The 26,368-nt window shown below is 44.3% G+C and overlaps 2 protein-coding genes across 4 annotated transcripts; one reads left to right on the top strand and one right to left on the bottom strand.

Moving 5' to 3' along the window:
* Positions 1-8,577: 8,577 nt before the first annotated feature.
* Positions 8,578-16,895, bottom strand: SETD4 (SET domain containing 4). 3 transcript variants are annotated; one of them, XM_041399923.1, is made up of 11 exons: positions 16,770-16,895; positions 15,800-15,902; positions 15,267-15,362; positions 14,176-14,213; positions 13,865-13,953; positions 12,414-12,843; positions 11,363-11,537; positions 10,803-10,884; positions 10,465-10,545; positions 9,247-9,370; positions 8,578-8,982 (listed from the first exon to the last, which is right to left on the bottom strand). In XM_041399923.1, exons 2-11 carry the CDS (start codon positions 15,867-15,869, stop codon positions 8,848-8,850), a joined length of 1,320 nt encoding a protein of 439 aa, XP_041255857.1. In that variant the 5' UTR covers positions 15,870-15,902; positions 16,770-16,895; the 3' UTR covers positions 8,578-8,847. The 3 variants fall into 3 exon arrangements, with proteins under 3 accessions (XP_041255857.1, XP_041255858.1, XP_041255862.1); XM_041399924.1 differs by having other exon boundaries at positions 15,749-15,902; positions 16,770-16,815; XM_041399928.1 differs by lacking the exons at positions 8,578-8,982; positions 9,247-9,370; positions 10,465-10,545 and adding an exon at positions 10,592-10,684.
* Positions 16,851-22,941, top strand: LOC121333523 (carbonyl reductase [NADPH] 1-like). The gene is made up of 4 exons (XM_041399929.1): positions 16,851-16,981; positions 18,058-18,377; positions 21,055-21,162; positions 21,981-22,941. The coding sequence occupies exons 2-4, from the start codon at positions 18,092-18,094 to the stop codon at positions 22,415-22,417; spliced, it is 831 nt and encodes a 276-aa protein (XP_041255863.1). The 5' UTR covers positions 16,851-16,981; positions 18,058-18,091; the 3' UTR covers positions 22,418-22,941.
* Positions 22,942-26,368: the final 3,427 nt, after the last annotated feature.

Raw genomic sequence — 26,368 nt, 5'->3', positions numbered from 1 at the left:
GGAAAAGCTGATTTATGGCATGGGAAGCTCAGAGCAGGACATCACTTAGGAAGGAGCCACCAGAAGAAATCCATGTTTAAATACAAACCCAGCTGAAATGCAATAGCCACAGCTATCACTGAGACAATCTGCCACTTGCCAACGAGAAAACCACAATAAATGGCTAATAAAAACCGACCTCTGTGAAGCACAAAAAGAAAATGTACATTACTGTTATGTTGTGGTTAATTCCCAGACAATACTGCAGAATGAGGGTGAAGTGCTACTTCCTGTCACTGAAAGGCAGAGAAACCCAAACAGGGAGAATTCCTCAGGCTGAGGAATGCAGACATACATCATGTCTGCAGGAATCATAAAAAGATCAAATGCAATATTTTCTTTCAGTGCAGACAACAGCTTTGAGATTTTCCATCCAGACAGCCTTGAAAAGCGCCTCCAGCGTTTGCCAATTACTCCTGACAAAGACCATTTGGTAGTGAGTGATGTTTTAAGTGAAATAAAGCAGTGGAGAAAACTGAACATGATGAAAGGGTTCTTTTCCTCCCTCTGAAGTGACTGGAAGTTCTGTACTCACAGGGCTGGGCTTGAGCTTCCTGCCGGTGACAAATCCCGTGGGATGCGAGCGGGGAGGTGAAGTTTGTTTGACAGTAATAGGAAAGGAACTGGTTTTCATGTTCTGTTAAGCAGCCAGAGAGTTTCTGGCTATAAACAAAGGAGGAGTTGCTGGGACTTCTGTTCCACATCATTCCTCAGAAATTTCAGGGCGTTAATGGAGGGAATGATTCCCCGGTGTTGAAGTGGGCAGAGGGCAAAAGAGGCTGGAGCTTTCTGCCACCAGCACTTGATTTATGAATCAGCTGCAACCAGTAAGAACCAGGATAATCCATATTTTTTATTATTTATTAGTATTTATTTTATATAATTTATATTTCTTGTTAATTGCTTATTAATCATGGAGAGCTTCAGGACAGGTAAAAATAGCTCAGGCCCTCCAACTGTGTTTAAAGAATGATTTCAATAACTCACTGTTAGTTCTCTCTTGACTTTTCTCATTTTAGACAGAAGATTTAGGTCCATTTCGCTGCACATTTATACCTGAACTGTCAGGAGAGTTTGCCTCAGTCCTCGTGTTCTCTTTGCTGTCTGCTGGGCTCACAGAGCATCAACCCTGCTGCCCCTGGAACACCAAATTAGCAGAAATTTGTCTCTTCCTCCCAAGGGGAGCAGCATCTTTTCCTAAGTAACACAACCCAACAGCAGCAGCTGCTTTGTGAATTATCCAAGGAACGCTCCCATTTCCCCCTCCTTGACATTCAACAGTTGCATTTTGTTATTGACTTAAATCCAAATCTTGAACCAGTGGGGAAAGCAGGGGGAAGCTCCAGAGAATGTGGGAGCATTAACAACATTTTCCACGCTGTTTCATCTTGCAGGGGTCTGGGGTTTCTTTGTTTCACAATCCTCTGCCCATTTTCTCTAACAAAAACATTTTATTTGGAAATTAGGAATGTTTAACCATTTGATTTTTTCAGTGTTGTTTCTCTCCTCCTTTTTTTTTTTCTTGCTCTCCACAATTCCCTGAATGATTTTTCCAGGGGAAGGTGTTCCTGCCTGTGGCAGGAGTGGAATGGGATGGTCTTTAAGGCTCCTTCCAACCCAAAAAATTCTGGAATTCTGGGATACACTGATATAACAGAAAATGAGAGACATCCTACCTGGGATCTGTGTCCATATCCATCTGTGCAAGGAGCAGTGACACCCCCAGGTGGACCAGTGCAACAAAAAGGCTCCAGCACTGCCAAAAAATGCCAAAAGGTCCCTCTTGATCCCTCCCCAACATCCTCTGCAGGCCAGACCAGCCCCACCGAGCATCTCTGTCCTTGCAGAGCTCATCTCATGGGAAGGACATCCAAATTCCCCAAAATTCCATCCCTGGGACACCCATATTCCCCAAAATTCCATCACTGTCCTTTCAGTGCTCATCTCATGGGAAGGACATCCAAATCCCCTGAATCTCGTGAGAAGGACGCCCAAATTCCCTAAATTCTGTAGAATTAAGCCCTTTCCTGACCCAGAGATGGGGTAACTGAGAGGCATTTTAAAAATTTTTATTCCATTTTCAGTTTTATGAGAAGGGAGAGACAACACACATGTTACAATTCACGTCATCACAATCAAAAGCCAATTATTTCCTAATTCCAATATGTTATAAGTTTGTTCTGTATTGATTGTTGTGTACAGTGAAGTACACAAGGCACTATTACTAATATTGTCACTATAATAATTAATGTATATAAACTTAGTTATAATATTCCTATATATTATATTATATTATATTATATTATATTATATTATATTATATTATATTATATTATATTATATTATATTTTTAGACAGAAGATTTAGGTCCATTTCGCTGCACATTTATACCTGAACTGTCAGGAGAGTTTGCCTCAGTCCTCGTGTTCTCTTTGCTGTCTGCTGGGCTCACAGAGCATCAACCCTGCTGCCCCTGGAACACCAAATTAGCAGAAATTTGTCTCTTCCTCCCAAGGGGAGCAGCATCTTTTCCTAAGTAACACAACCCAACAGCAGCAGCTGCTTTGTGAATTATCCAAGGAACACTCCCATTTCCCCCTCCTTGACATTCAACAGTTGCATTTTGTTATTGACTTAAATCCAAATCTTGAACCAGTGGGGAAAGCAGGGGGAAGCTCCAGAGAATCTGGGTGCATTAACAACATTTTCCACGCTGTTTCATCTTGCAGGGGTCTGGGGTTTCTTTGTTTCACAATCCTCTGCCCATTTTCTCTAACAAAAACATTTTATTTGGAAATTAGGAATGTTTAACCATTTGATTTTTTTCAGTGTTGTTTCTCTCCTCCTTTTTTTTTTCTTGCTCTCCACAATTCCCTGAATGATTTTTCCAGGGGAAGGTGTTCCTGCCTGTGGCAGGAGTGGAATGGGATGGTCTTTAAGGCTCCTTCCAACCCAAAAAATTCTGGAATTCTGGGATACACTGATATAACAGAAAATGAGAGATATCCTACCTGGGATCTGTGTCCATATCCATCTGTGCAAGGAGCAGTGACACCCCCAGGTGGACCAGTGCAACAAAAAGGCTCCAGCACTGCCAAAAAAATGCCAAAAGGTCCCTCTTGATCCCTCCCCAACATCCTCTGCAGGCCAGACCAGCCCCACCGAGCATCTCTGTCCTTGCAGAGCTCATCTCATGGGAAGGACATCCAAATTCCCCAAAATTCCATCCCTGGGACACCCATATTCCCCAAAATTCCATCACTGTCCTTTCAGTGCTCATCTCATGGGAAGGACATCCAAATTCCCTGAAATTCCATCCCTGGGACACCTATATTCCCCAAAAAGTCCATCTCTGTCCTTTCAGTGCTCATCTCATGGGAAGGACATCCAAATTCCCCAAAACTCCATCTCTGGGACACCCATATTCCCCAAAAGTCCATCTCTGTCCTTTCAGCACTCACCTCGTGGGAAGGACACCCAAATTCCCTAAATTCTGTAGGATTAAGCCCTTTCCTGACCCAGAGATGGGGTAACTGAGAGGCATTTTAAAAATTTTTATTCCATTTTCAGTCTCATGAGAAGGGTGAGACAACACAGATGTTGCAATTCACGTCATCACAATCAAAAGCCAATTATTTCCTAATTCCAATATGTTATAAGTTTGTTCTGTATTGATTGTTGTGTACAGTGAAGTACACAAGGCACTATTACTAATATTGTCACTATAATAATTAATGTATATAAACTTAGTTATAATATTCCTATATATTATATTATATTATATTATATTATATTATATTATATTATATTATATTATATTATATTATATTATATTATATTATATTATATTATATTATATTATATCATATTATGTTAGGTTATGTTATATTATATTATGTTATATTATATTATATTGTAGTATATTATATTATATTATGTTATGTTATGTTATGTTATATTACATTATATTACATTATATATTATATTATATTATATTATATTGTATTATATTATATTATATTGTAGTATATTATATTATATTATATTGTAGTATATTATATTATATTATATTGTAGTATATTATATTATATTATGTTATGTTATGTTATGTTATATTACATTATATTACATTATATATTATATTATATTATATTATATTATATTATATTATATTATATTATATTATATTATATTATATTATATTATATTATATTATATTATATTATATTATATTATATTATATTTAATGTATACAAACTTATGTTGTAACACACTATACTTACTGTAATAAAGTTATTTTGTATACACACTATATAAACCTTCTATTAAACTTTAAAAATTTTCTGTAAATCCATTTCTCATGCAATTCCTTGTTGGTTTCTTCTGAACAAGCTCTGGATGCCAGCCTGGGCAGGCTGGTACAGCCAGGAGTGGCAGCAGCCTCCTGCTGAGAGTGTCCCTTGTCCCCTCATCGCTGCCTGCCAGGGGTCACAAGGGCCCAGCTGCCCCTGCCAGCTCCTTCCAGGGGCACATCCAGAACCTCTGGAATGTCTGCAAGGGATGCAGAGCTCACCTGATGATTCCTCCTGCCCAACTCCAGCACCATGGAATCATGGAATGGTTTGGAAGGGGCCTCAAAGCCCACCCAGTGCCACCCCTGCCATGGCAAGGACACCTTCCCCTGTGCCAGGCTGCTCCAGCCCCAGTGTCCAGCCTGGCCTTGGGCACTGCCAGGGATCCAGGGGCAGCCCCAGCTGCTCTGGGAATTCCATCCCAGCCCCTGCCCACCCTGCCAGGGAACAACTCCTAGTTCCCAAGATCCCATTTAACCCTGCCTTCCTTCAGCTGGAAGCCATTCCTTGTGTGCTGTCCCTGCATCCCCTGGAAATTGTCTCTCTCCAGGTTTCCTGGGGCTCCTTCAGGCCCTGCAAGGCCAACCTGAGCTCAGCCCAAAGCTTCTCCTGTGCAGCTGAACAATGCCAGCTGTGCCAGCCTTTCCTGCCAGCAGAGCTGCTCCATCCCTCCCTCTGCCCATCCTGGTTCCAAAGCCCATCCATCCACCAAGGGTTTCATGCCAATCATCCTCCCTGATTTCCCCAAAAGATGCTCCAGGAGTCTCAACAGGTGAAGGTTTAATCCCATTATTTCTTATTTTACAGGTAATTTTTCCCTCCCAGCCCCGTGGAACAACTCATTGAATCATTATTGATCTCTTTAAGCCTGGGTGACTGAAAGCTCCCATGAAAATTCCATCTAACTCTGCCCTCTGGCAGTGGGAGCCATTCCCTGTGCCCTGTCCCTCCAGCCCTTGGAAATTGTCTCTCCGTGTTTCTCTCAGCTCCTTCAGGTCCTGCAAGGCCACAATGAGGTCACCCTGAAGTTTCTCCTCTCCAAAATCCCCCCCAGTCAGTGGAAATGTTTCAATCTACTCCATCCAAGGACATTATTGAGAGGGATCTGTGCCAAAGATCCATCAGGCCCCTAAATTCTGAAGGAATGAAACACAGGAACAGACATTTCTCCACTGCAATCCCACTAATTAAACCATCAGAGTAGAGTTCATCAAGGCTGGAAGAGACCTTCAGCATCATCCAGGCAATGATTTGAATGACTGAGAATTCCAAGAGGAATGCCATGAGGAAACTTGTGAGAGGAACAAAAAAAAAACCCAAGAAGTTAAATCCCAATAAAACTAAGATAAAAAACTACAAACCTTCATGTTTCACTTTCAGAGCAGAAAGAAAACGACATTTTGAACTATTTATCTAAATGCAGGTGGGGTATATCACTGAAGACAATGCTTTTTACTGTTATAAATGTAAGACAGTAAATAGGATTATAATTGGATGTGGATCTGCTGTAATTCCTTATTTCTCTGCAGTACAGCTGCAACATCTAGTGGACAGCACAGAGATTGCATCGGTTTTACATTTTATACAATTGATTTGGGATTAATTATCTTTGGTTTTCCCCTGAATACACTTCAGTGAAGTGCTTTCTAAACCTGAATTCTGGGATTGTAGATATCCACTGGAACATACAGTGAAATGAGCTGGAAATGGAATTTTTTCTTTCCATTTATGGAATGGTTTGGGTTGGAAGGGACATTACAAATTATTTCACCCCCTGCCAGGTTTCTCCAAATCCCATCCAGCCTGGCCTTGGACATTTCCAGGGATCCAGGGGCAGCCACATCTTCTCTGAGAAACCTGATCCTCTTACTGTTTAAAGAAACACATAAAGGTTTTTTTTGGGGATTTTTCCAGTGTCCCATAGAATATGAAATCCATCACTTGAATGACTGACTGCAAACATTGCAAATTCTGCCCAAGTGTGGCACTTTTTGGACTATGTCATTTTTAAAAGCTCTTTCTATGGGAATGTCATCTTGGCAGTGTTTTCATAGCTTATTTAAAAGCTTTAATTATCAGGCTGTGAAGTTGATACTCCCTTATCTTGTCCCAAGCCAGACAGGCCTGAGGGCACTCGGCAGTGATGGATGAGCTCCACACATTACAGGAGAAAACTCTCAACTGGGAGCCACTTTCTGCAGCAGATCAAAGGAAATCCATGTTTTATTGACATAAACTGACACAGCAAAGATTTGTGTCAGGAGGTTTCATGTTTATAATTTTTCAGTGACTTCAGTGACTGCACTAAATCAACACCTCTCTTAAAAAAATCAACTGTGCTATTTCTGCCTCGTGCTCTTATCGCATGAAATCTGGTGGCTCTTATTACCTGAACAAACCCAATTTGTCTTTGAGTGCCTTCCCACTTCAGCTCAGCTTCAATCCCAGAATCACCAGGGTGGGAAGAGCCCCTCAGGATCACCCAGTGCCACCCCAGCAGCACCAGCATCACCCCAAAGCCTGTCCCCAAGGCCACATCCAGACTCCTCTGGGACAACTCCAGTGACTCCAAACCTCCCTGGGCAGCTCAGCCCAAGGCCTCACCACTCTGACAGAGATTTTTTTTCCCCAATTTCCTATTAGGAATGAAATTTGAGGCCATTTCCTCTCCTCCTTTCCCTGCCCCTCCTGGCAGGAGCTGTGCAGAGCAGTGAGGTCCCCCCTGAGCCTCCTTTTCTCCAGCCTGAGCCCCCCCAGTTCAGCTGCTCCCCCCAGGATTTGTTTTCCAGCCCTTTCCCAGTTTTTTTGCCCTCTGTGGCCAAGCTCCAACCCCTCAATTTCACTTTTTGGGTAACACTGCACAAGCTGGGAGAGAAACCAGCTCCCTGGCCTGCTCTGGCCCAGGTTTGTAGCACTCCTGGGTAGAAGCTGACTTTATTCCCAATGTTGCTCAGATTTGCAGGTTCAATCTGAAAGGAAATTTAGACCAAGAGGGAAATCAAGCTTCTTTTTTATTTTTTTTTTTTTCCCAGTAAGATCCCAGCTCAATCCTTTCTCAGGGAACAGGGAGCCAGAGTGAAATGTTAGCAGCACATCACTGAGGAGATGCTGCTTGCAGCTCAAAGTAGAGGCTGAGAGGGAGAATTTTCCCTCTGAAAATTTGATTTAGTCTGTAAAACAGGTAGAGAGCATTCCCAGGGCTGGTGCCTCCTCAGGCACCTCAGCTCTCAGCCCTGTCTTGCACACAGTTTAGGTTGAATAAAAAAAATTTAATCTTAAATTTAAGTTATATTTTTATATATACACATAAATTGCTGCGCTCTGCCTTCTTTCCTGCACTTCCAGACCCCTTTCCTGCTCTCCCTGGAGGTGTGTGGGAGTTCCAGGAGCAGAGCTCATATCCAAAGCACCTGGAATAAATGTGGAGCCCCCAGCAAAACCAAATCAACTTCTGCCCAACTCGTATTCACCTCGCCAGACACATTGTACAGGAGCTGTTCTTAAAATAACCATCCTCAGGGAAAAAAAAAAAAAAAAAAAAAAAAAAGAGGAATAAACCAGCCAAACATCCTTATCTCCTTTAACTCTGGCATCATTTTGTGATAAAATGATAAAATTAGAAACACAGCTGGTGTCAGAGAATGAAAAGGGGTTTATTAAAGGAAGGTCAAACAGTCACAGGGGCAGAGCTGAGCCAGTCACTGAAGGATCTGGAGGAAAACTGGTGAGAATTCCCTACAGAACAGCATTCCCAAATCCAAAGGAACCTCAGGAGGTCAGAAAATGCCAGAATCCTTAAGGCTGGAAAAGACTTTAAGCTCCAAGTCCAACCATTACCCCATGGTCACCATCAAACCAAGTTCTCAAGTGCCACATCCACGTTTTTGGACAACCCCAGGGATGGGGGACTCTTCTCTGGGTATCCTGTTCCAATGTTTTACAATCCTTCCCATGAAAAAAGATTCCTGATATCTAATCTAAACTGATCAGGGCTTAATGGGACTGATTAGAGTGTAACATATGGTGGCAAGTGACTTAAAAACATAATTTAGGCAAATCTGAAGGTGAATTGGCCTCAAGGATGTAAGAAATGGAGTTCCAGCTCCAGAAAGGATTTTAGAAAAATAAAACAGACAAGTCTCGTAGAAAATGAAGCAATATATTTACAAAAATAAGCACTTTTTTAAATCACATCATGGACAATAATCACAAGAGAATCCCACTCCCAAATGAAGTTTCTGCAGTTTAAATAAGGGTCCTGCCCTGAAATGCCCACTAAAAAAGTTCTCTTTTCTCCAAACCAAGGAGCTCGAGCTCTCCACTTCAGCAGAACCTTTTGTGTGAAGGTCAGCAAAGAACAAAATTACTCTGATGAAATTTTAAATTATTCTTTGCTGCTCAAGTCCATTAAAAGAACAATAATCTGGCAATAATCCCTGTCACAGCTCCAGGGGGCTCAAGTTGTTCCTAAATTCAAGTTGCAAAGAATCTCAGCTGATTTTTGAAGGATCTTGAGGTCTTCTGAGCGCAGCATTTCCACCAAAGCCAGGTGGGTCTTGAGGTTCTCTTTGTCTCTTTTCAGCTGGGAAATCTGAAATTGAGACAAATGGGATGAAATGATTCAAAATTTTGATTATTTAATAGGACATGAAGAGAAAATCTGTGGAAATCTGTAAGGATTTTATTGATTTTGTTAAAATAGTGGGTTTTTTAAATTCCACAAGAGAAACTTTAGTAGCAAAAAGGAAAAAAAAAAAAAAAAGAGGGAAAGGGAAAAATCATCAAAATTCTCATCCAGAAAAAGACATGGTTCTGACAGAGAAAGGAATCTGAGGTCCTTGTTTTCCCAAGTTACCTGGAGAAGGACGTGCTGGGTCTCCTCTATTAAAAACTGACAAATTTTTGCTGCTGTACCCAAAGCCTGCTGTTCATTCCTGGCTGAAGTGACATCACCAAGCAGGATCCTCCTCCAGCAGGCACTGGAACCAAAATGTTTGAAGAATACAGAATTATTTGCTGCACTCCCCAGCTGGATGCCAAACGTGGCTCTGCTGGCCTGGCCCTCGCCTGGGCTTGTAACCCAGCCCAGGGGTTTATTTTTAGTTCTTAGATCAATTTATTCCACTCAGCAATGAATCTTCAAAGCACAAACAACTCTGAAGAAGCCTTTTCTCATTAATTTATTCCCTCATTTCATTTATTCCAAGCAAAGTGCAGGTAATCATTTTCCAGCCCTGATGTTTGAGGCAGATTTGCCTTTGGAATAAATGCTCCAAGTGCACTGAGAGTCCCTGGAGATGAATTTCAGCAACTTCCTTGGTCCTGCAATTCCAGCCTGTGGAACACATGACTCAAGGAAATCAAGCCAGGTTAAGAGCATTTAAAATTTCATCAAACCAACAGGAAAAAGGCCTGGAGCCTGAACCTTCAGGGGATATCTGTGGCTTGAAATAGAAAGGGAAAATAATGCAAGAAAGAAAATCACCAAAGCAGCAAAAAGGGAGGGATTTTACTAATGGTGTTCTCTGCCTTTCTTCTTTTCACTTCTCACCTGGGGTCAACAAAACAGACACAGGAGATGCAACAATTGTCCCAGTGTGTCACTCACAGCCAGCAGAGAACAAAGAGTGAGGAGAAACAGAAAATATTGAAGAGGCTGGAAAACAAAGCCTGGGGGGAGCAGTTGAAGTGGGGGGGCTCAGGCTGGAGAAAAGGAGGCTCAGGGGGGACCTCACTGCTCTGCACAGCTCCTGACAGGAGGGGCAGGGAAAGGAGGAGAGGAAATGGCCTCAAATGGCACCAGGGGAGGCTCAGGTGGGAGTCTGGGAAAGGAAATTTCCCTGGCAGAGTGGTCAGGCCTTGGGCTGAGCTGCCCAGGGAGGTTTGGAGTCACTGGGATTGTCCCAGAGGAGTCTGGATGTGGCCTTGGGGACAGGCTTTGGGGTGATGCTGGTGGCACTGGGGTGGCACTGGGTGATCCTGGGGGGCTCTTCCCACCCTGGTGATTCCATGCAATCAAGGCAAAAGGCACCTGCACACCCACCAAATAAATATTCAGGGTGCTCCAACTCACAATTCATCTGCTGCCAGACTCAGCACCTTGAGGGCTGTGAGGAGTCTCCAGGATGGTCCCTCCCAGCCAAAGGTCAGGTTCCTACAAAGCCCAAGGGATGAGATGAAGTTAAGGTGAGCTTCAGAGTGAGTTTTCTTCCTGAGTCACATGAGCCATGGAAGATCTCCAGCTTTGATACTGGTGTTTATAACTTCCCCATCTCTCTCAAGCAGTGAGTTTGCTAAAAAACAAATAATTATAATTTTTCTTTTCCTGGATTTTGATACTAGAAGCAAAATTTGATTCCCAGAAAAACTGAAGAAAATCTCACCAGGAAATGAAAAACTCCAGATACTTACTCTAGGAAATCATGATCCTTTAGAATAGAAACTTTGGCCTTTCTCTGCTTGTCCAGTGGTGAGAAATATTTGAGGAGAGTATCTGCAGAAAAATACAGTTTAAATATATAAATCAGTTGTATGTAAGAGAAACCACAATCAATTCTGAGAAAAGATTTCAACCATATTTTTCATGTAGGACTAAGATCAAAACCTGTTAAATTTTGGTGAACTTTTGAAAATTCTCAAAAGCTATCAGCACTCTCCAGGGCTCTAACAGAATTCCTGACTCAAACTGAAGTTATGAAACACTCCAAGCAATTTCAGTCTGTGGAGATCTGGATTTCAATCCTCAATGCAGCAATCTAAGACATCCAGCTGGAATCTCTACACAGATGTTGTTAATAATAACAATTTAAAAAAAAATAACATAGTAACAAAAGCCATTTTAATTAAGCAAAAATGAAATCATTAAAGTCTATGCAAAGAGGTATCAAATCCTTTTCCACTCCTTGAGAATCTACACATTCAGCTGTCTGTTTTTTGTGCCTTTCAATGCTCAGAGAATCCATAAATCCAACCTGCTGTGACATAAACACTGCTGTGAGGGTTGTCCATGGCAACAAATCCATATTCCAGCAGCAGCCTCTGATTATCATGAGGTCCATAGCAGATCAAAACTTCCTGGTATTTTTTGCATTGTGAATTTGTCCAAATTTCATAGCTCCTTGTCTGCTCATTAAACCCAGCCTTGACCTTCAGGGAGTGAAAAATAAAAGGTTTTTACTCTTGGTAGGGTGAAAAAGGAAACAAACCTTTGAATTTTGAAACGCCAGAGGATTGAAATTCTTGTTCAATTGTGGGGACCTCTTGGAGAGACCCCAGATCTGCAAACACAGATGGTTCCACGCCGGGTTGGCCTCTCCTGTGCTGCCCCAGCTCAGTGGTGGCACCCTGAGCCTGGCAGAAGGTGGAAATTCTCTCTGCATTCCCCTCAGGCTGCTCTGAGGCTTCAGCCAGAGGTGAAGTAACACAGGGACCACGGAATTTGTGTCAGGACAAGGAATTTGTCTGGCTTTTAGGAGCAGGTCAGGGGGGTGCAAAAGAAGATGGAAGCAAATCCATCTGTTTTGGATGCAAATCTCCCCCAGCCACTGTTGGCTCTCCCTGTACTTGGCTTTGCTGCACAAACTGAAATATTTGAATTATAGAATTACTGAATGTTTGGGTTGGAGGGACCTTAAACATCTCATCCCACCCCTGCCATGGTAGGGACAGCTTCCCCTGTGCCAGGCTGCTCCAGCCCCAGTGTCCAGCCTGGCCTTGGGCACTGCCAGGGATCCAGGGGCAGCCCCAGCTGCTCTGGGAATTCCATCCCAGTCCCTCCCCAGCCTCCCAGGACAGGATTTTTTCCCAATACCCCACCTAACCCTGCCCTCTGGCAGTTTGAACCCATTCCCTGTGTCCTGGCACTCCAGTTCCTGAGGAGCTGAGACATTTCTCATTTCTCCCCCTGTGAGATCTCTCCCTGCCCTCCCCACACTCCCCATCCATCACATAAATGCAGATGGCATCGACAGAGTGCACTTCGTAAAAATAAAGAAATTTACTGATCTATTTTGAGCTTCTTACCTGGACATTTGGGCTGTGGTTTAGCAAATCTAAATATGGTGCCAATGCATAAACATCTGGCTCCAGGGAGAAACACTCCCTGTGTGGATGTTCCATGTAGATTGTCCTGGTATTTATAGTGCACCAAGCCCACTCCAGAGCACTGAAATTAAAAATACTTCCTGTGCTCTCAGCAAACAAAGGCTGCAGGGAAGAGAAGAAAGCTTTGGAAGATCTGAACAGCTCTTGGATCATCATTTTCTGCTGCTGAGCCTTCTTTTTTAAGGGTTTTGGGAGAAGATTTATGACATCAGGCTCCAAACAAGCAGGGCAAGTGTAAGTCTTGGGCAGAACATCCAGGTAGGGCTTCCATGGAGATTTCTCCCCAGCGTGTTTCTCTGCTATCAAAAACGTGCACAGAGCCAGCAAAGGAGACACAGGGGGCTTCCATCTATTGGAAAATAAAAAGGAAATTAAAATATAATAAAAATTAAAATAGAAATAAAAAATTAAAATAAAAATTAAAATTTAAAAATAAATAAAAATTAAAAGTAAAATAAAAATAAAAAATTTTAAAAGGTAAAATAAAAATAAAAAATAAAATAGAAGGAAAAATAAAATAAAAATAAATGTAAAAAATAAATAATAATTAAAATTTTTAAAAAATTAAAAGGTAAAATAAAAATAAAATAGAAAGAATATTTAAGATAAATTAAATAGAAAAATATAATAGAAATAAAAATAAAAATTAAAATAAAATGAAAATAAATAAATAGAAATAAATAAATTATAAATATAAATATACAACTGTAAAAATAAAATAAAAACAAAATAAAAATTAAAAATAAAAATAAGTAAAAACAAAAGTAAAAATAAAAATAATATAATAAAAAAATATCAATGCAGCAGACCCACAGAGGTGATTTCACCTCTCTCAGAGCTCTCTGGAAGTTACACATAGCTCCTATTTAAAACTTCTTTGTAGTTCATCTCCAGGGCCTTTGGCTGATTTCAAAGGGGCAATAAAAGCTGGTTTTAGTAACAATTTCAGGTTCACCCTTAGGCTGGGTTTTTTCAGGATACACAAGTATTCAGTGCCCAGCATGGGGCTTTGTTCCAAACTTTCCAAATTTCCAATTTGTTCCTGATTTTCTAAAAGGCCCTGGCTTTGCAGCCCAGTTTTATCTTCCTTCTCCTATTGAAGGTGACTCCCAAATTCCCAAAAAACCATTCCTAAGTAGCATTTAGGGCCAAGCAGGCTCTGAGGCAGCTCCAGCTCCAGCCTGTGCCCTCTCTCCAGCTCTGCCAAGCTAAAAAGGGATGTTCAGGATTAAAATTTTCCCTATCTGAGCGTTCCACATCCCTGAAGTGCTGGCACCACTCAGGATATTCAGTTTAAGGCTCCACCACCCCTTTAGAGGATTCATTACTGCTGAAAAAAACCCCTCTAAAGGCCACCAAGTGTCACTTACTTCTCAATGTGGCCTCCCAAGCAGCTGCTGAGGACAGTGCCCGTGGTGAGCAAACACTTCTCAGGCAATGAAATAATCACATCTCCTGCCTTTGAGGGAGAAGGGAAAAAAATTACACACAAAAACCAGTAAAAATCAAGTGTAAAGACTCATGTAATTACTGTGGGGACTGGTGGTTTCACATCAGGGCTGCAACAGTCCAAAAGCCAGAAATTACATTCAGAATGGATTTCTGAGCTTTGCTTGTTGCAAAAATCATTAAATATCAAAAAAACCTGAAGGGCTCCTGCATTAGAAACAACATCACTCACCTGAAGACCTTTTGTGGTCATCAGCCCTCTGCCTGTCTCTGAAGAAGGAACAAAGAGCAGGAGTAAATAAAGGTAGATATGGAAAATCAGTGATTAGCAAGGAAAAGCTCTAAAAGAACAGGCACTATGTGTAACAAAACATAAATTCAATTATGGACTGTTCCAGATATACCTCATTTCCTTTTCTCCAATTCTCTTTATTTTTCAGGATCTTTTCCCTGCATATCCTGCAGCACTTGCTGTCCAGTTCTAGCAATTATTCAGCTTTTTCTTCCCCACTTATAGCAATTATTCACCTTCTTTTTCTCCATTTTTTCCTCAAACACATCTTTCCTCACCAGCTGCAGCTCTTGGTTTCAGAGTTTTAACTAAACTTTAGTATTTCTAGTCACAATATTTTTCTCTGATCATTCTATTCTTTCTGCTCTGTCTAAAATATTACAAAATGTTTAAAATATAACCTACAGAAAGAGAAAAAATATAAGTATAAATCTTTACTGTAAAGATTACTAACTGAACCTCAGCTCTCTGCTGAACTTGCTTGGGGGTGAAAAGATAAACAAGTTATAACAGGTTAAATTACAAAAACTGTTTTATTAACACTTCAAATTTTGGCTTTTTCAGGCCTCCATATCTACTTTTCAATGTTAAATTGACATTGCAAGAATCCTTGGAAGAATATCAGTAACCAGTTTTTTTTCCTGATGCCAGAGAAGGGCATAATTCTTTGCTTGGGAGTGAAAAGATAAACAAGTTATAACAGGGTTAAATTACAAAAAATGGTTTTTTAACACTTCAAATTTTGGCTTTTTCAGGCCTCCATATCTACTTTTCAATGTTAAATTGACATTGCAAGAATCCTTGGAAGAATATCAGTAACCAGTTTTTTTTCCTGATGCCAGAGAAGGGCATAATTCAAAATGACATCTAATTTTCATCTTAAATTGACATTCCAAGAATCCTTGGAAGAGTATCAGTAACTGGTTTTTTTCCTGATGCCAGAGAAGGGCATAATTCAAAATGAAAGCAGGAATCTAAAATTCTTACAAGATTCAGAAATTTGTACCACCAATAAATAATTAAAGCATTACCCCAGAACTCTGCTGGCCTTAAATTACTGTCTTCAAATCCTCTCTCTTTTAGCCACTTCTTAAGTTTAATGTATTCCAGCTTGTGACTGCAGTTGACTAAAAACAGAAAAATAAATTAATGCTATTAAAGAGCATTCTGTTGGACAATAAAGGAAATACAAACATTTTACTGTATAGTCAGAGAAACTGTATTTTGGACATTTTAAATCATAACAGAATAGCAAGAAAGAATTGAATGAAATAAATTTCGGTTCTCTGGGCATTGGGAGGTCTCAGAAATGTGTGAGTTATTCAGCATGTCCAAGGAATTTTAGAATAATGTGATATTTGCCATTAGGCAGAAAAGTGAGCTCGGAAAATTCACTGTGCTCTGCTTGCGACTGTAAACCAAAGCTCAGATATTTGCATACAAAAAGTAACATTTGTGAATGTAATTTTACAAGCACAAAGGCTTTTGAAAAGATAAAAAAATAAAATGACACCTTGAGAAACAATTGGTTATTTTATTATGGAACTTCCAGGCATGATGATACCTCCATCCACAAAACTCTTCAAGTGCTTTCTTCTTCTCTTTCGATCTGTCCGACCTCTGCATCTCTTCATATTAAGCAACAGATTTTGCCTTTTTTAGACAACCTAAATTAAAAAAAAAATTAAAAATAACTGATTTAGAAACATTTAAAGTCACTTCCAAATTTATTACTGTGAGGGTGGGCTGTCACAGGGTGCCCAGAGCAGCTGGGGCTGCCCCTGGATCCCTGGCAGTGCCCAAGGCCAGGCTGGACACTGGGGCTGGAGCAGCCTGGCACAGGGGAAGGTGTCCCTGCCATGGCAGAGGATGGGATGATATTTCATCGACTTATGGAATATCCTGAGTTGGGAAAGATCCACAAGGATGATCCAGTGACACCTCTGCGCTGCCCAGACCCCAAGCCCAGCCTGGGCATCCCTGGCAGCGCTGGCCAAAGGCTCCTGGAGCTCTGGCAGCCTCGGGGCCGTGCCCATTCCCTGGGCAGCCTGGGCAGTGCCAGCAGCCTCTGGGGAAGAACCTTTCCCTGATCTCCTTCCTTTTTCCAAAATTGCCCTGAACTGAACCTCAAAGCGCAGCTTTTCCCTGCCAGGACAGAGGGCCTCAGGGAGCCGGCATCGTCCACAGGCGCTCGGGCTCCTCCAGAGGCCGGCCCTCCATCCCATCCCAGTCCTTTGGATTGAAAAGACCTCAGAGATCATCAGCTCCAAACCCCATCCCCTATCATCCCACCCCACCCCCAGAACTGGGAATCCCGTGCTGACCAGACCCCTATTCCCCGCTCGGCACAAACCCCCGGGACGGGAGGGAGAGCAAGGGCCCCGGCAGCGCTGCGGGAGCGGAACTTCCTGAGGGACCGCCCGTGCCCCGCGCACTCCCCCTGGGAGCCGGAACCGCATCCTCCCCTGCCAGCCCAGACTGTGATTCCCGAGTCTCTCCCAGGCTGGAACTACTGCCCGATATCCCAAACCCACCTGCAAAGGGGACGCAAGGACCGACATTCCCTCCCTGTCCCTCTCCGCGAGTCCCCGCCTGCTCTCCCGCCTCTGAGGCGGGGCTGCCCCGCCATCTTAGGGCCCCATCTCCCGTCCCCGAGGTTTGTGGGTATCTGTGCTTTGGGTATAACGTGTTCTGTCTTCGCTGTGTGGAGCTGAGGGACGAGAGGGAGGCGCTTGCGGTGCTGGAGGTGGGTTCTGGGGTGCTGGAGGTGGGTGCTGGGTGTCCCCCCCGGAGCCTTCACCCCCGCGTCCCCCCTGAGGGCGTCGGGGTTTATGGCGGCCCGCGGCTTCCCTCCCTGAGGGGGACGGGAGGCTTGCGCTGAGGGGGAATGACGCTCCTGACCCTGGGCCGTCACTCTGGAGATTCTTGGAGCGTTAAATACTCGCTGGATACCTGCTTAGGGTTACAAATAAATTTGGAAGAGAGGTGGTAATGATGCCAAAAGGGTGCAAACCCAGCGTTAAAAATTACTTTTATGGGGGAAATGCAGCTTCTTTAAATGCACTGTATCGGTTCGAAAAGCAGCAAGAGGTTTTCGGATGCTGTGTTACACAACCAGCCATTGTATTCAGCCTGTGCTCTGCTGTTTCCCCCCGAAAAGGCTATAATTGCTCCTCATGTCTGGCACTGGAAAAATAAAGATACTCCATCCTTTTTTTATATATTGTTTGGGACCTTAGAGATCATCCTCTTCCCACCCTTGCTATGGACAGGGATACCTTGCACTAAACCAGGTTGCTGAGGTTTTGAGCCTGAAGTTTTCAGCAAAACTTGAACTGACCCAACTGAATATTCCTAAAAGGTAGAAAGTGTTTCTGTGAGGTGTAAATGCAAAAAAGCTTACTCCTACAAAAAGTTAATTTAGTACTAAAGATTAGTCTGTTGTTTTTTAGTCGAGACATTTCTTTTTATCCATCACTAGGCTGGCCTTTCTTCAGAACACTTAACGCCAGATTTCTCTGTGAATACCTTGTGTTGCCTTAGGGATTTACACGGCTTGCACAGGAATGTAGTTTCACATAATCCAAGGTGGAATTTTAAATAATATTTTAAAGGAAAAACACTTGCCTAGGGAGGCTGCACACTGCTGGAAATGTTCAAGGCCAGGTGGGATGAGGCTTGGAGCAACCTGGGATAGTGGAAATGTCCATGGCAGTGAAATGATCTTTAAAGTCCCTTCCAACCCAAACCATCCCATGATTCTAATTCCTTTCCAGACAGCCATTTTGTCTGTCTGACTGAACTTTCCTTTGCTGTTGGCAGTTCCTGTGACATTGGCTCGCCTCCCGAGGGGACAATGTCCAACGTGCAGGTGGCTGTGGTGACAGGCTCCAACAAAGGGATTGGCTTGGCCATCGTGCGGGCCCTGTGCAAGGAATTCCCGGGGGATGTGTACCTGACGTCCCGAGATCCCGGCCGTGGCCAGGCTGCTGTGACACAGCTCCAGCAGGAAGGGCTGCGCCCGCTCTTCCACCAGCTGGACATCGATGACCTGCAGAGCATCCGAGCGCTCCGGGACTTCCTCAAGGAGAAGTATGGAGGGCTCAACGTGCTGGTGAACAACGCTGGCATCGCTTTCAAAGGTAGCAAGTGCTCTGTTGGGGTAGTGCTGTGTTCTGTGGAGAGGGCAGTGGATGCATCCAACACTTCTGTGCCAGTGCCATGCTGGATTTTTGCTTGGGCAAGTTTCCCATCTTAAGGATGGTGTGAGAACAGGGGAGGGTCAGTTTGGACATCAGGAGGAATTTCTCCATGGAAAGGGTGGTCAGGGAGTGTCGCCGGCCGGGGGCTATGTACAAATCACAAACAGGATGGGACTGCTAGGAACGTGCCTTGAGCTGTTTTATTTTCCAGCATCAGTCTTATTACAATGGGAAGATGCCATCAGCTCCCATCCCAGGCAGCAGACTAAGAACTTCATGTTACAACTTACTTTAAAAGTTTTTTGCCCGATCACACAAAGCAAAAGCATATTGTCAGTAGTTCCATCCAACCACTATAAGCACACGTATCATCAGTTAAAAAAATGCTTATTTCAAATACAATACCTGTCTGTAAGCCATAAAACAATGCACAAAGCTCCATTATTAAGCTTAGAATTTCCTAATATCTCGCTAGATATACTTTTCTGCAACTTAAGGAGTTATTTGACAAGCATTAATACACAGACCATTGTTCTATTTGTCCTTACTTTTTTACTTATTACATATTTTTTCTGCTGACCTATCTTACAGCTACTGCTTAGCTCTAATCACAGTTCTGCTGTCTCTGAGGCCTGCCTTTTGCAGCTTTCCCAAAACCCTCTAATTTTATAGATTCCCACAAGGGAGGTTTGGAGTCCTCATCCCTGGAGATGTCCAAGCAAGGGCTGGGGGTGGCCCTCAGTGCTCTGGGCTGGGGACAAGGTGGGCATCAGGCCCAGAGAGGACTCCATTGGCTGGGAGAGCTTTTGTAGCCATAACAATTCCATGATTCTGTAAACATGCCTCCCTGGAGCGTGGAAACATTCTTCCCTGCACCACATGGAAACGTGGAGGCACACAGGGCAGGTGGGCTGGGTTGGGTTAGTTGCCTCAGTGCCCAGGAGTTCCAGCAGAGCCATGGGAGCCCATCTCCATTGGGAATGTCTCCCTGTGCCTCAGGGAGCTGTGTGTTCTCTCTTCTCCTCCCCCATGCTCTCCTCTGTGCACTATCTGCTCAGGGATTGCAGCTGATGAAAAAGCAACTTTATTGTCCCTGGGTGGGCTTTGCTGTCTCGAACTTTCTCAGGCCTTTCAGTCACCTCTAAACCACTCAAATCCTGCTGTGCCTGGCAAGAATTTAACCCTTACACCTCCCAGTGGGCAGAAAGGCAGGGAAAGTGACAAAGACACGGCAGTTTCAAGGCAGAAGAATGCATTTTTGTTGTGTATATGAAATGCAGAATCAGAATTTGCTCCAGACAGAGGAAATCACAAGTCTGGATGATGGTTTTATGGAGGGGATTGTGTCCCTGTGCTCCCACAGGTGAGAGCCCACCTGCAGAGCTGCCCCAGCACAGGGAGGAGCTGGAGCTGCTGCAGAGAGCCCAGAGGAGGCTCCAGGATGAGCAGAGGAATGGAGCAGCTCTGCTGGCAGGAAAGGCTGGCACAGCTGGGATTGTTCAGCTGCACAGCAGAAGTTTTGGGGTGGCCTAACTGGGGCATTCCGTGGGGGAACAGCTTCACTGAAAGAGAGCAGGGAACTTCTCATGGAGTGGGAGTGCAGTGATGATGTCCTGACTCTCTTGCCTGTTACTTTATAGGAAGATTGCTTAAGATCAGCTGCTTAGGAGGCAGCTGTTAATAGAATTGTCTGAGCTTCAGGAAAGATTCCAGCAGCAGTTAAAATATCACTTCCAGATGTTTAGCCTTGACTTTCCTCAAGCTGACTACAGCTGAGTCAGCAGTCCCACAATTTAGAATGTGATAAAGGAACTGTTGCTGTGAGTAATCAAGCACGGAGGGTGTAACATCTGTGGAAGAACTTGCTGTGATGTCTCTCTCATAGTTTTAATTCTTGCTTCCCAGATTGCTGTTTCTACCCAAGCTTAAGTTTTTGCTGCCATCCCAGAATTTATGCTTTCCTTTCTTAGTAGCATTATGTGCTATTGCAGTCTGTCAAATATTAGATTTGCCAGTAAGTTTTGTTATTTTGGTTTTGTGCTGCATTTCTCCAGCGAAGTCCTTGAACCAGCAAAAACTTCCTGTATCAAATGGTGGTGGAGCTGTGGTTTCTTCTGGATGAGCCTCTCTGGAAAGAGTTGTCTGATAAAGCTTCTTAAATCAAGGAAGTTCAGGATGTTACCATACACTCTGTTAGACATGAGTGGGGTTTGGGGTGTAAGGAGGTTCTCTCTCACAAGGAAGGCAGGATATGGAAGCAGGATTTGGGGTTCTGTAGGATTTTAGTTCTCCCCCTGCCATAACCCTGCAATGGGTCACAATCTGGCTTCAGGTGTGAGATTTAAATGCAGGTGAGTGATTTGCAAATGAATATGCATCATTAAACGTGTTTTACAATAAAAACCACATCAAATAGTGGCCTGTCACAATTTCTCTTTTGAATTATGTTGGATTTGTAGAAAATGAACACCTGCCCAGTCTGTGATCATATGCCTGTTTTCTAATTATTAAAAATGCAACTAAGATGAACTTTTGGGGTTTGGTAATTTCTATTCAGTGTTACAATTCTAATTTTTGTTTTGTTTTTTTTTTTTCCCTTCCTACCTCTTACGACCAGTTCATGACACCACTCCATTTGCAGTCCAAGCTGAGGTTACACTGAAGACAAACTTTTTTGCAACCAGGAATGTTTGCACAGAATTGCTGCCTCTTGTGAAGCCTTATGGTAAGTGAAACAACAAGTGGAAAAAAGAGTTTTGTTTGAATTTTGACCCTTTTAAATGGGAAATCCTTTCCAGTCTCAGGCACTGCACCAATGTTTCAGATGTGGTGCTGTGATGTGTTTGCTGCTATAAATGAAATGTGGTCTCTCCTGATATTTAAATACATCAAGGTTTTCAAGGAGAAAAGAAGTTAAGTACATGAAAAACAGGTTTTTATTTTCTGAGGGAGAAGGAATGAACAGAGTGAGCGAATTTTGGGAAGAGAGGAAGCAGTGCTGAAGTTGCAGTCTTGAACTTTTGTACTACAGTGAAGGATGACTGTTAATAAAGTCATTAACATCATTAATTTCTGTGGCTTTTAAGATTAAATCCCCAAATTCACCATCAGAATGGCTGTGAAGTAGCAGGTAAGTAGGGAAACAGTGAAACATAATTTTGGAGATGAGTGATTTACTGGTTCAGCTGATTTGTTCCTCTTACTGAAGTGCTGGGAGAGAAATTCTTAAATTTGTAAATCTCCTGGTATTATTTCTGCTGTAGTAAGAGTGTACCTCCTGACTGTGAAGTTGTTTCCTCGAGGTTTATCTGAAACTTTTGCAGATTCACACCTTAAATTACCTCTCATGGTATTTACTAGAAATCAGAACATTGTCAGTTAACATAATCAGTTAATCTGATTTTCAAGGAGCTCTGCAAAACAACCCACCTAAAATATTTTACAGATATCCACCTGAGGAGTGAATCCAGAACTGGAGAGCAGCCCCACTTCAGTGTGAGCTGAAAATGTGTGGAAAAAAATCCATTTTTATTCTCTTTTCAGGTCGGGTGGTGAATGTCTCCAGCATGGTGAGCATCTCAGCCCTGAAAGGCTGCAGCCAGGAGCTGCAGCAGAAGTTCCGCAGTGACACCATCACTGAGGATGAGCTGGTGCAGCTCATGGCCAAATTCGTGGAAGACACCAAGAAAGGCGTCCATGACAAGGAGGGCTGGCCAAACACTGCCTACGGGGTGTCCAAAATCGGGGTCACTGTCTTGTCCAGGATCCAAGCGCGGCTCTTAAACGAGCAGAGGAGAGGCGACCACATCCTCCTCAACGCCTGCTGCCCCGGCTGGGTGAGGACAGACATGGCAGGGCCCAAGGCCACCAAGTCCCCAGAGGAGGGGGCTGAGACCCCCGTTTATTTGGCCCTTTTGCCTTCCAGTGCTGATGCTCCTCATGGCCAGTTTGTCAGTGACAAAACTGTCAAACCCTGGTGAGCTCAGGGAGGTGGGGATGGAAAGGGGGCTGAGCTCATTTTCCTGATTTTGTTCCTAATTCCATCGTTCCCTTTTCCCTCTCCCCTGGGATGGGTCTCATGGAGCTGGGATGAGGAAGCAGGTGCCTTATCTCATCACAGTAGAGTTTTCCAGGATCCAGAGCTGCTCTGGAGGCTGCACAGGGTTTTCTTAAGAGGATGGGGTTGTTCTAGAGCTGTTGTGATCTGTCTGGGGGGAGACTCAAGACCAGAATCACTGTTGGACAGACATTCCTTACTATCAGAACTAAATGAAATCAGCTGAAAATAAAATAGCACTGATCCACCATTTATAGCCAAACATAATAGGTTGGTGTTATTAATATATCAATAAATAATTACTGATTTATATTCTGACACTTAATTATTGTGGTACTAAAAACTTAAAAAGTCAGAAAATATATTTTCATTTTCTGCAGCTAAGTTTGTGGCTGGGATTTGTGATGTGTGAGTTGGAAACAGAGAAAATAAACTACAGACCTGACAGAGCAAAGTGTTCCTCAGTTCCTTTATTGCACAGCCAGAAGTTTCCTTAATTAAATCTGAATTAAGTGCTCTCCATGTGACAGCAACAAGAACTGTAGGTGATATGGAGAGCTCTACATTTGCTGAAATGTTGCTTACTGCCTTTCAAACTCTCAGAGCTGGAAAATTGCCTCTTCTGAGGCTGAAGGAGCTGGAAACAATTGCCCATAAAGCTGTTAGTAATGGCAAATCAATAATGGGCTTGTTAATTGTTAATCAGGAGTCAGGGAGGTGATGCTGGCTGGCTTTGACATTGGCCTCCCCCAGAACAGTTTGGGTTGGGAAGCCTTGGAGTGGAAGGCACTGGGAATAAATATTGTGGGGGATTATTAATTGCTTATCAGCACAGAACAAAGGGCTGCTTATAAATTGGTTTTTTAAGCATACAGGAACATTGTTTTTGTGAAGAATTACCTCATCAGTCATGCCCCAGAGCTCCTTGAAGGGAAGGCCAGAAGTTCTCAGGGTAATCTATTCTGTGGGAAGAGGCCTTGGGTTTAGGGGAAAAAATTGCAAAAGTGTTGGAACCCTGGCTGCTGAGAATTCCAGACTCTGTGTGCTGCCAGGCACTGACCCCCAGGAGAACACTGCATTGACCTGAGGGCCTGGAGAAGCTTCCAGAATGGAATGACAGAACTGGGATTGTGGCTGTGCAGTTTGAATAGAAGTGTGTGATATCACAGGGTGGGAAACTCAGAGCTTAAGGGTTTAGAATGCAGTAACAGATATAAAGCAAGATGGAGGGTTTAGGGTGGAGGCTGCTCCTTCTTCTTCACCTTCTTCTCCATGGCTTTGGGTGGTTTTGTGTCATTGGATAAAAAAGTCCCCATTGCGGGCATGGGTGGTTGGGTATTATTTATTAAAAATAACTTGGGTGTCATTTCTTAATTGGACAGTTCATCCTTAAAAGACCTTGTAGAGAAAGTTAGCTGTTTTTGTACCTTCTAATGAAATACTGAAAAACTTGCAGTTTGTGAGACTGTAACATAAGAAATAATAAGAAAAAGATAAGAAAAAATAAACATTTGAGTCTGAGCATGAACTATAATCTCAGCTGCCTTCAATCCTGACCTGACAGAAGAAAAAAGAAGCCAAGAACCAGCACAAAAGCTGTGAAGGTTTTGGATGCTACACTGTAACTCAACCCTGCTGATGAGAAAAACCAGTTTGCGTGTGCCCTTGCAGTTGTGTTGCTGGGATCTCAGGAAAACACAACGTGGCTCTTGGATTTAGTCAGAGCTGTATTCTTAAATAAGACTTCTCCGACTTGTATTCTTAGTCTTCATCTTTGTCTTCTATCCTGACTCTCTTCCAGGTGCCTCTGCTCCTGCAGCTGCTGCCCGGATCCCTGGATCTCCAGCAGAGCCTGGCTGCAGCCTGGGGGGCTGACAGGGGCAGGGACTGGGCTCTGTGTCCCTGCTGATGGCAGCTCCTCCCTGGGGGCAGGAGGCTCTGCTGCCTCTCCTGCCTCAGGAGCCAGAGGCTCGGGGGGCTCCTCCTCCTCAGCAGCTCCCGCTGGGGCAGCAGCTGCCGGCTCGGCCTCCGGGGGACTCTGTAGGGAAGGAGAGGCGCTGGTTAGGGCAGGCACTGCCTCTGCTGCCACCTCTGTGCCCACGGGGCTGGCAGGGCTGGGCCCCTCTGGGGGACAAGGCTGAGGCTCCTCGGCACTCACTGCTAGCAAGGCTCTGGCCCACATCTCAGAGCTGATGCCATTTCTCCATTGGGACAGCTCCTGCCTGCTCACATCTTCCTCCCATTGGGACAGCTTTCGCTCACTCCCACTGTCCCAGCAGGGCAGCTCTTGGGCTGCAGCGTCTGCTCCTTGGCACAGCTCCTTGGCACTGCTGTCTCTCACCTGGGACAATCCCAGTTCTCTCCTGTCTTCCCATTGGGACATGTGGGAGTGCACATCTTGTCCCCATGCGTGAGAGCTCTTGCTCCCTCTCACCTTCCCTCTGGGAAAGCTCTTGGGCATTGTCCCACTGGGAATCCTCTGGAACACTCACATCTCTCCACAGGGACAGCGCATGGCATCTTTTGTCTTCTCCCCATCCCAAATCCTGCAGCCCACCCACATCCATTTCCCATTGGGATATCTCTTGGGTTGTCACACTTTCTTTCCACTTGCACACCTCTCCCTACATCTCACTCTCCCCTCCCCACAGGTGCAGCTCCCGCACTATGACACTTTCTTTCTCTTCCTAGAGCTCTTGCAGTTTCCACCTCTATAGCGGGAAACTTCTGGAACTCTCACACGTACCTGGTGTTGGCACATCTCTTGGCTGCTCCTGGCTCTCTGATGGGACATTTCTTGGACTCTCTGTATTTGACCGCTCTGGAGTGTCTCTTCCACAACTTCCCACTGGGAAAGCTCCTCCTCACTCTCACCTTCCCTCTGGGAATGCTCACGGTCCATGTCGGCAAAGGATCCCTCCTCCTCCTCCTCAGTCTGTGACAGTGGCAGGACTGACCTGACACTGCCCCTGACCACTGCCCGATGGGGGCCTCCAGCCAGCTGGGCAAGGGGCTGGCGACTGGCGCCTTTGGCGGGCACGGGGAGCCGAGCGGGGCAGGGGCAGCACGCAAGGACGGGGCCGTGCACAGGCACCTGGCCGGGCTGGAGAAGCGGCACCACGAGAGCCTCCTGCGCTCCCACAAGGCCGGGGCCCGGCTGCTGCCCCTGGCTCGGGCCCGTGCCTGAGGCAGCGACTCCTGCAGCTCTGCCCCGGCCTCTGCGGAGCCACGGGCACAGAGGCCGGGCCGGGGCTCGCTCCCTGCTGCCCGCAGGGCGCTGCCGAGGGCTCCCCGCCCGCCGGGGCCGGGCCCGGGCGCTGAGGGAGCGGCGCCGCCATTGCTGCCGCCCTTAGGGGCTCTGAGGGGAGCGCGGCTCCCGCCAGCCCCGCTCCGCCCGCACGGGCCACACCAACACGGAGCATGAGATAAAATTTCCATAGCTGAACACAATTTCATTTTTATATCTTTTACTGGAAAGCAAGCAAGCAAGCAGCGCTGGGTGGCCAGGGAGTCACTGCTCTGCTGACGCCACATATCACAACTTAGGCAAAGAAGAACTTCCCTCACCTAGAGAAGAGATGCAGAAACCTGCCAGATGACCCACTGGGAAGGTGGGTCATCATTAATATATTCAGCACTAACCAGCAGAAAGCAAACATTTTCTGCTGCAAGTGCCACCTCGGGAAGTGTTTAAAGATGCTCATGTCACAGTTTTTTCACCTGTACAGTAACACAGGGCACCTTTCTATGTCCCAGAAATAGTAAAGTAATCGGTTGATTTCCCTTCTAAAATAAATAATTTAGACCCTTTTGCTATATGCATCACTTGAGAATTGCTGGATGAGGAGCTGATGTGGTAGAAAATTGACTCCCT

Source organism: Onychostruthus taczanowskii, unplaced genomic scaffold (genome assembly GCF_017590055.1).
Source record: "Onychostruthus taczanowskii isolate IOZ18803 unplaced genomic scaffold, ASM1759005v1 scaffold17, whole genome shotgun sequence".
In the NCBI taxonomy this organism is placed as follows: domain Eukaryota; kingdom Metazoa; phylum Chordata; class Aves; order Passeriformes; family Passeridae; genus Onychostruthus; species Onychostruthus taczanowskii.
Note: the sequence above shows the minus strand (reverse complement) of the source record. Positions and strands in the feature narration are given on the sequence as shown.

Excerpts from the sequence above, each read along its gene's own strand:
- SETD4 (XM_041399923.1), bottom strand. The coding sequence starts at position 15,869 with ATGAAGAGATGCAGAGGTCGGACAGATCGAAAGAGAAGAAGAAAGCAC. Across the intron at positions 15,363-15,799 it reads GAAGAGTTTTGTGGATGGAG|TCAACTGCAGTCACAAGCTG; the intron begins GTATCATCATGC and ends TTCTGTTTTTAG. Across the intron at positions 14,214-15,266 it reads AAGGCCAGCAGAGTTCTGGG|AGACAGGCAGAGGGCTGATG; the intron begins GTAATGCTTTAA and ends TTCCTTCTTCAG.
- LOC121333523 (XM_041399929.1), top strand. The coding sequence starts at position 18,092 with ATGTCCAACGTGCAGGTGGCTGTGGTGACAGGCTCCAACAAAGGGATT. Across the intron at positions 18,378-21,054 it reads CGCTGGCATCGCTTTCAAAG|TTCATGACACCACTCCATTT; the intron begins GTAGCAAGTGCT and ends TCTTACGACCAG. Across the intron at positions 21,163-21,980 it reads GCCTCTTGTGAAGCCTTATG|GTCGGGTGGTGAATGTCTCC; the intron begins GTAAGTGAAACA and ends TTCTCTTTTCAG.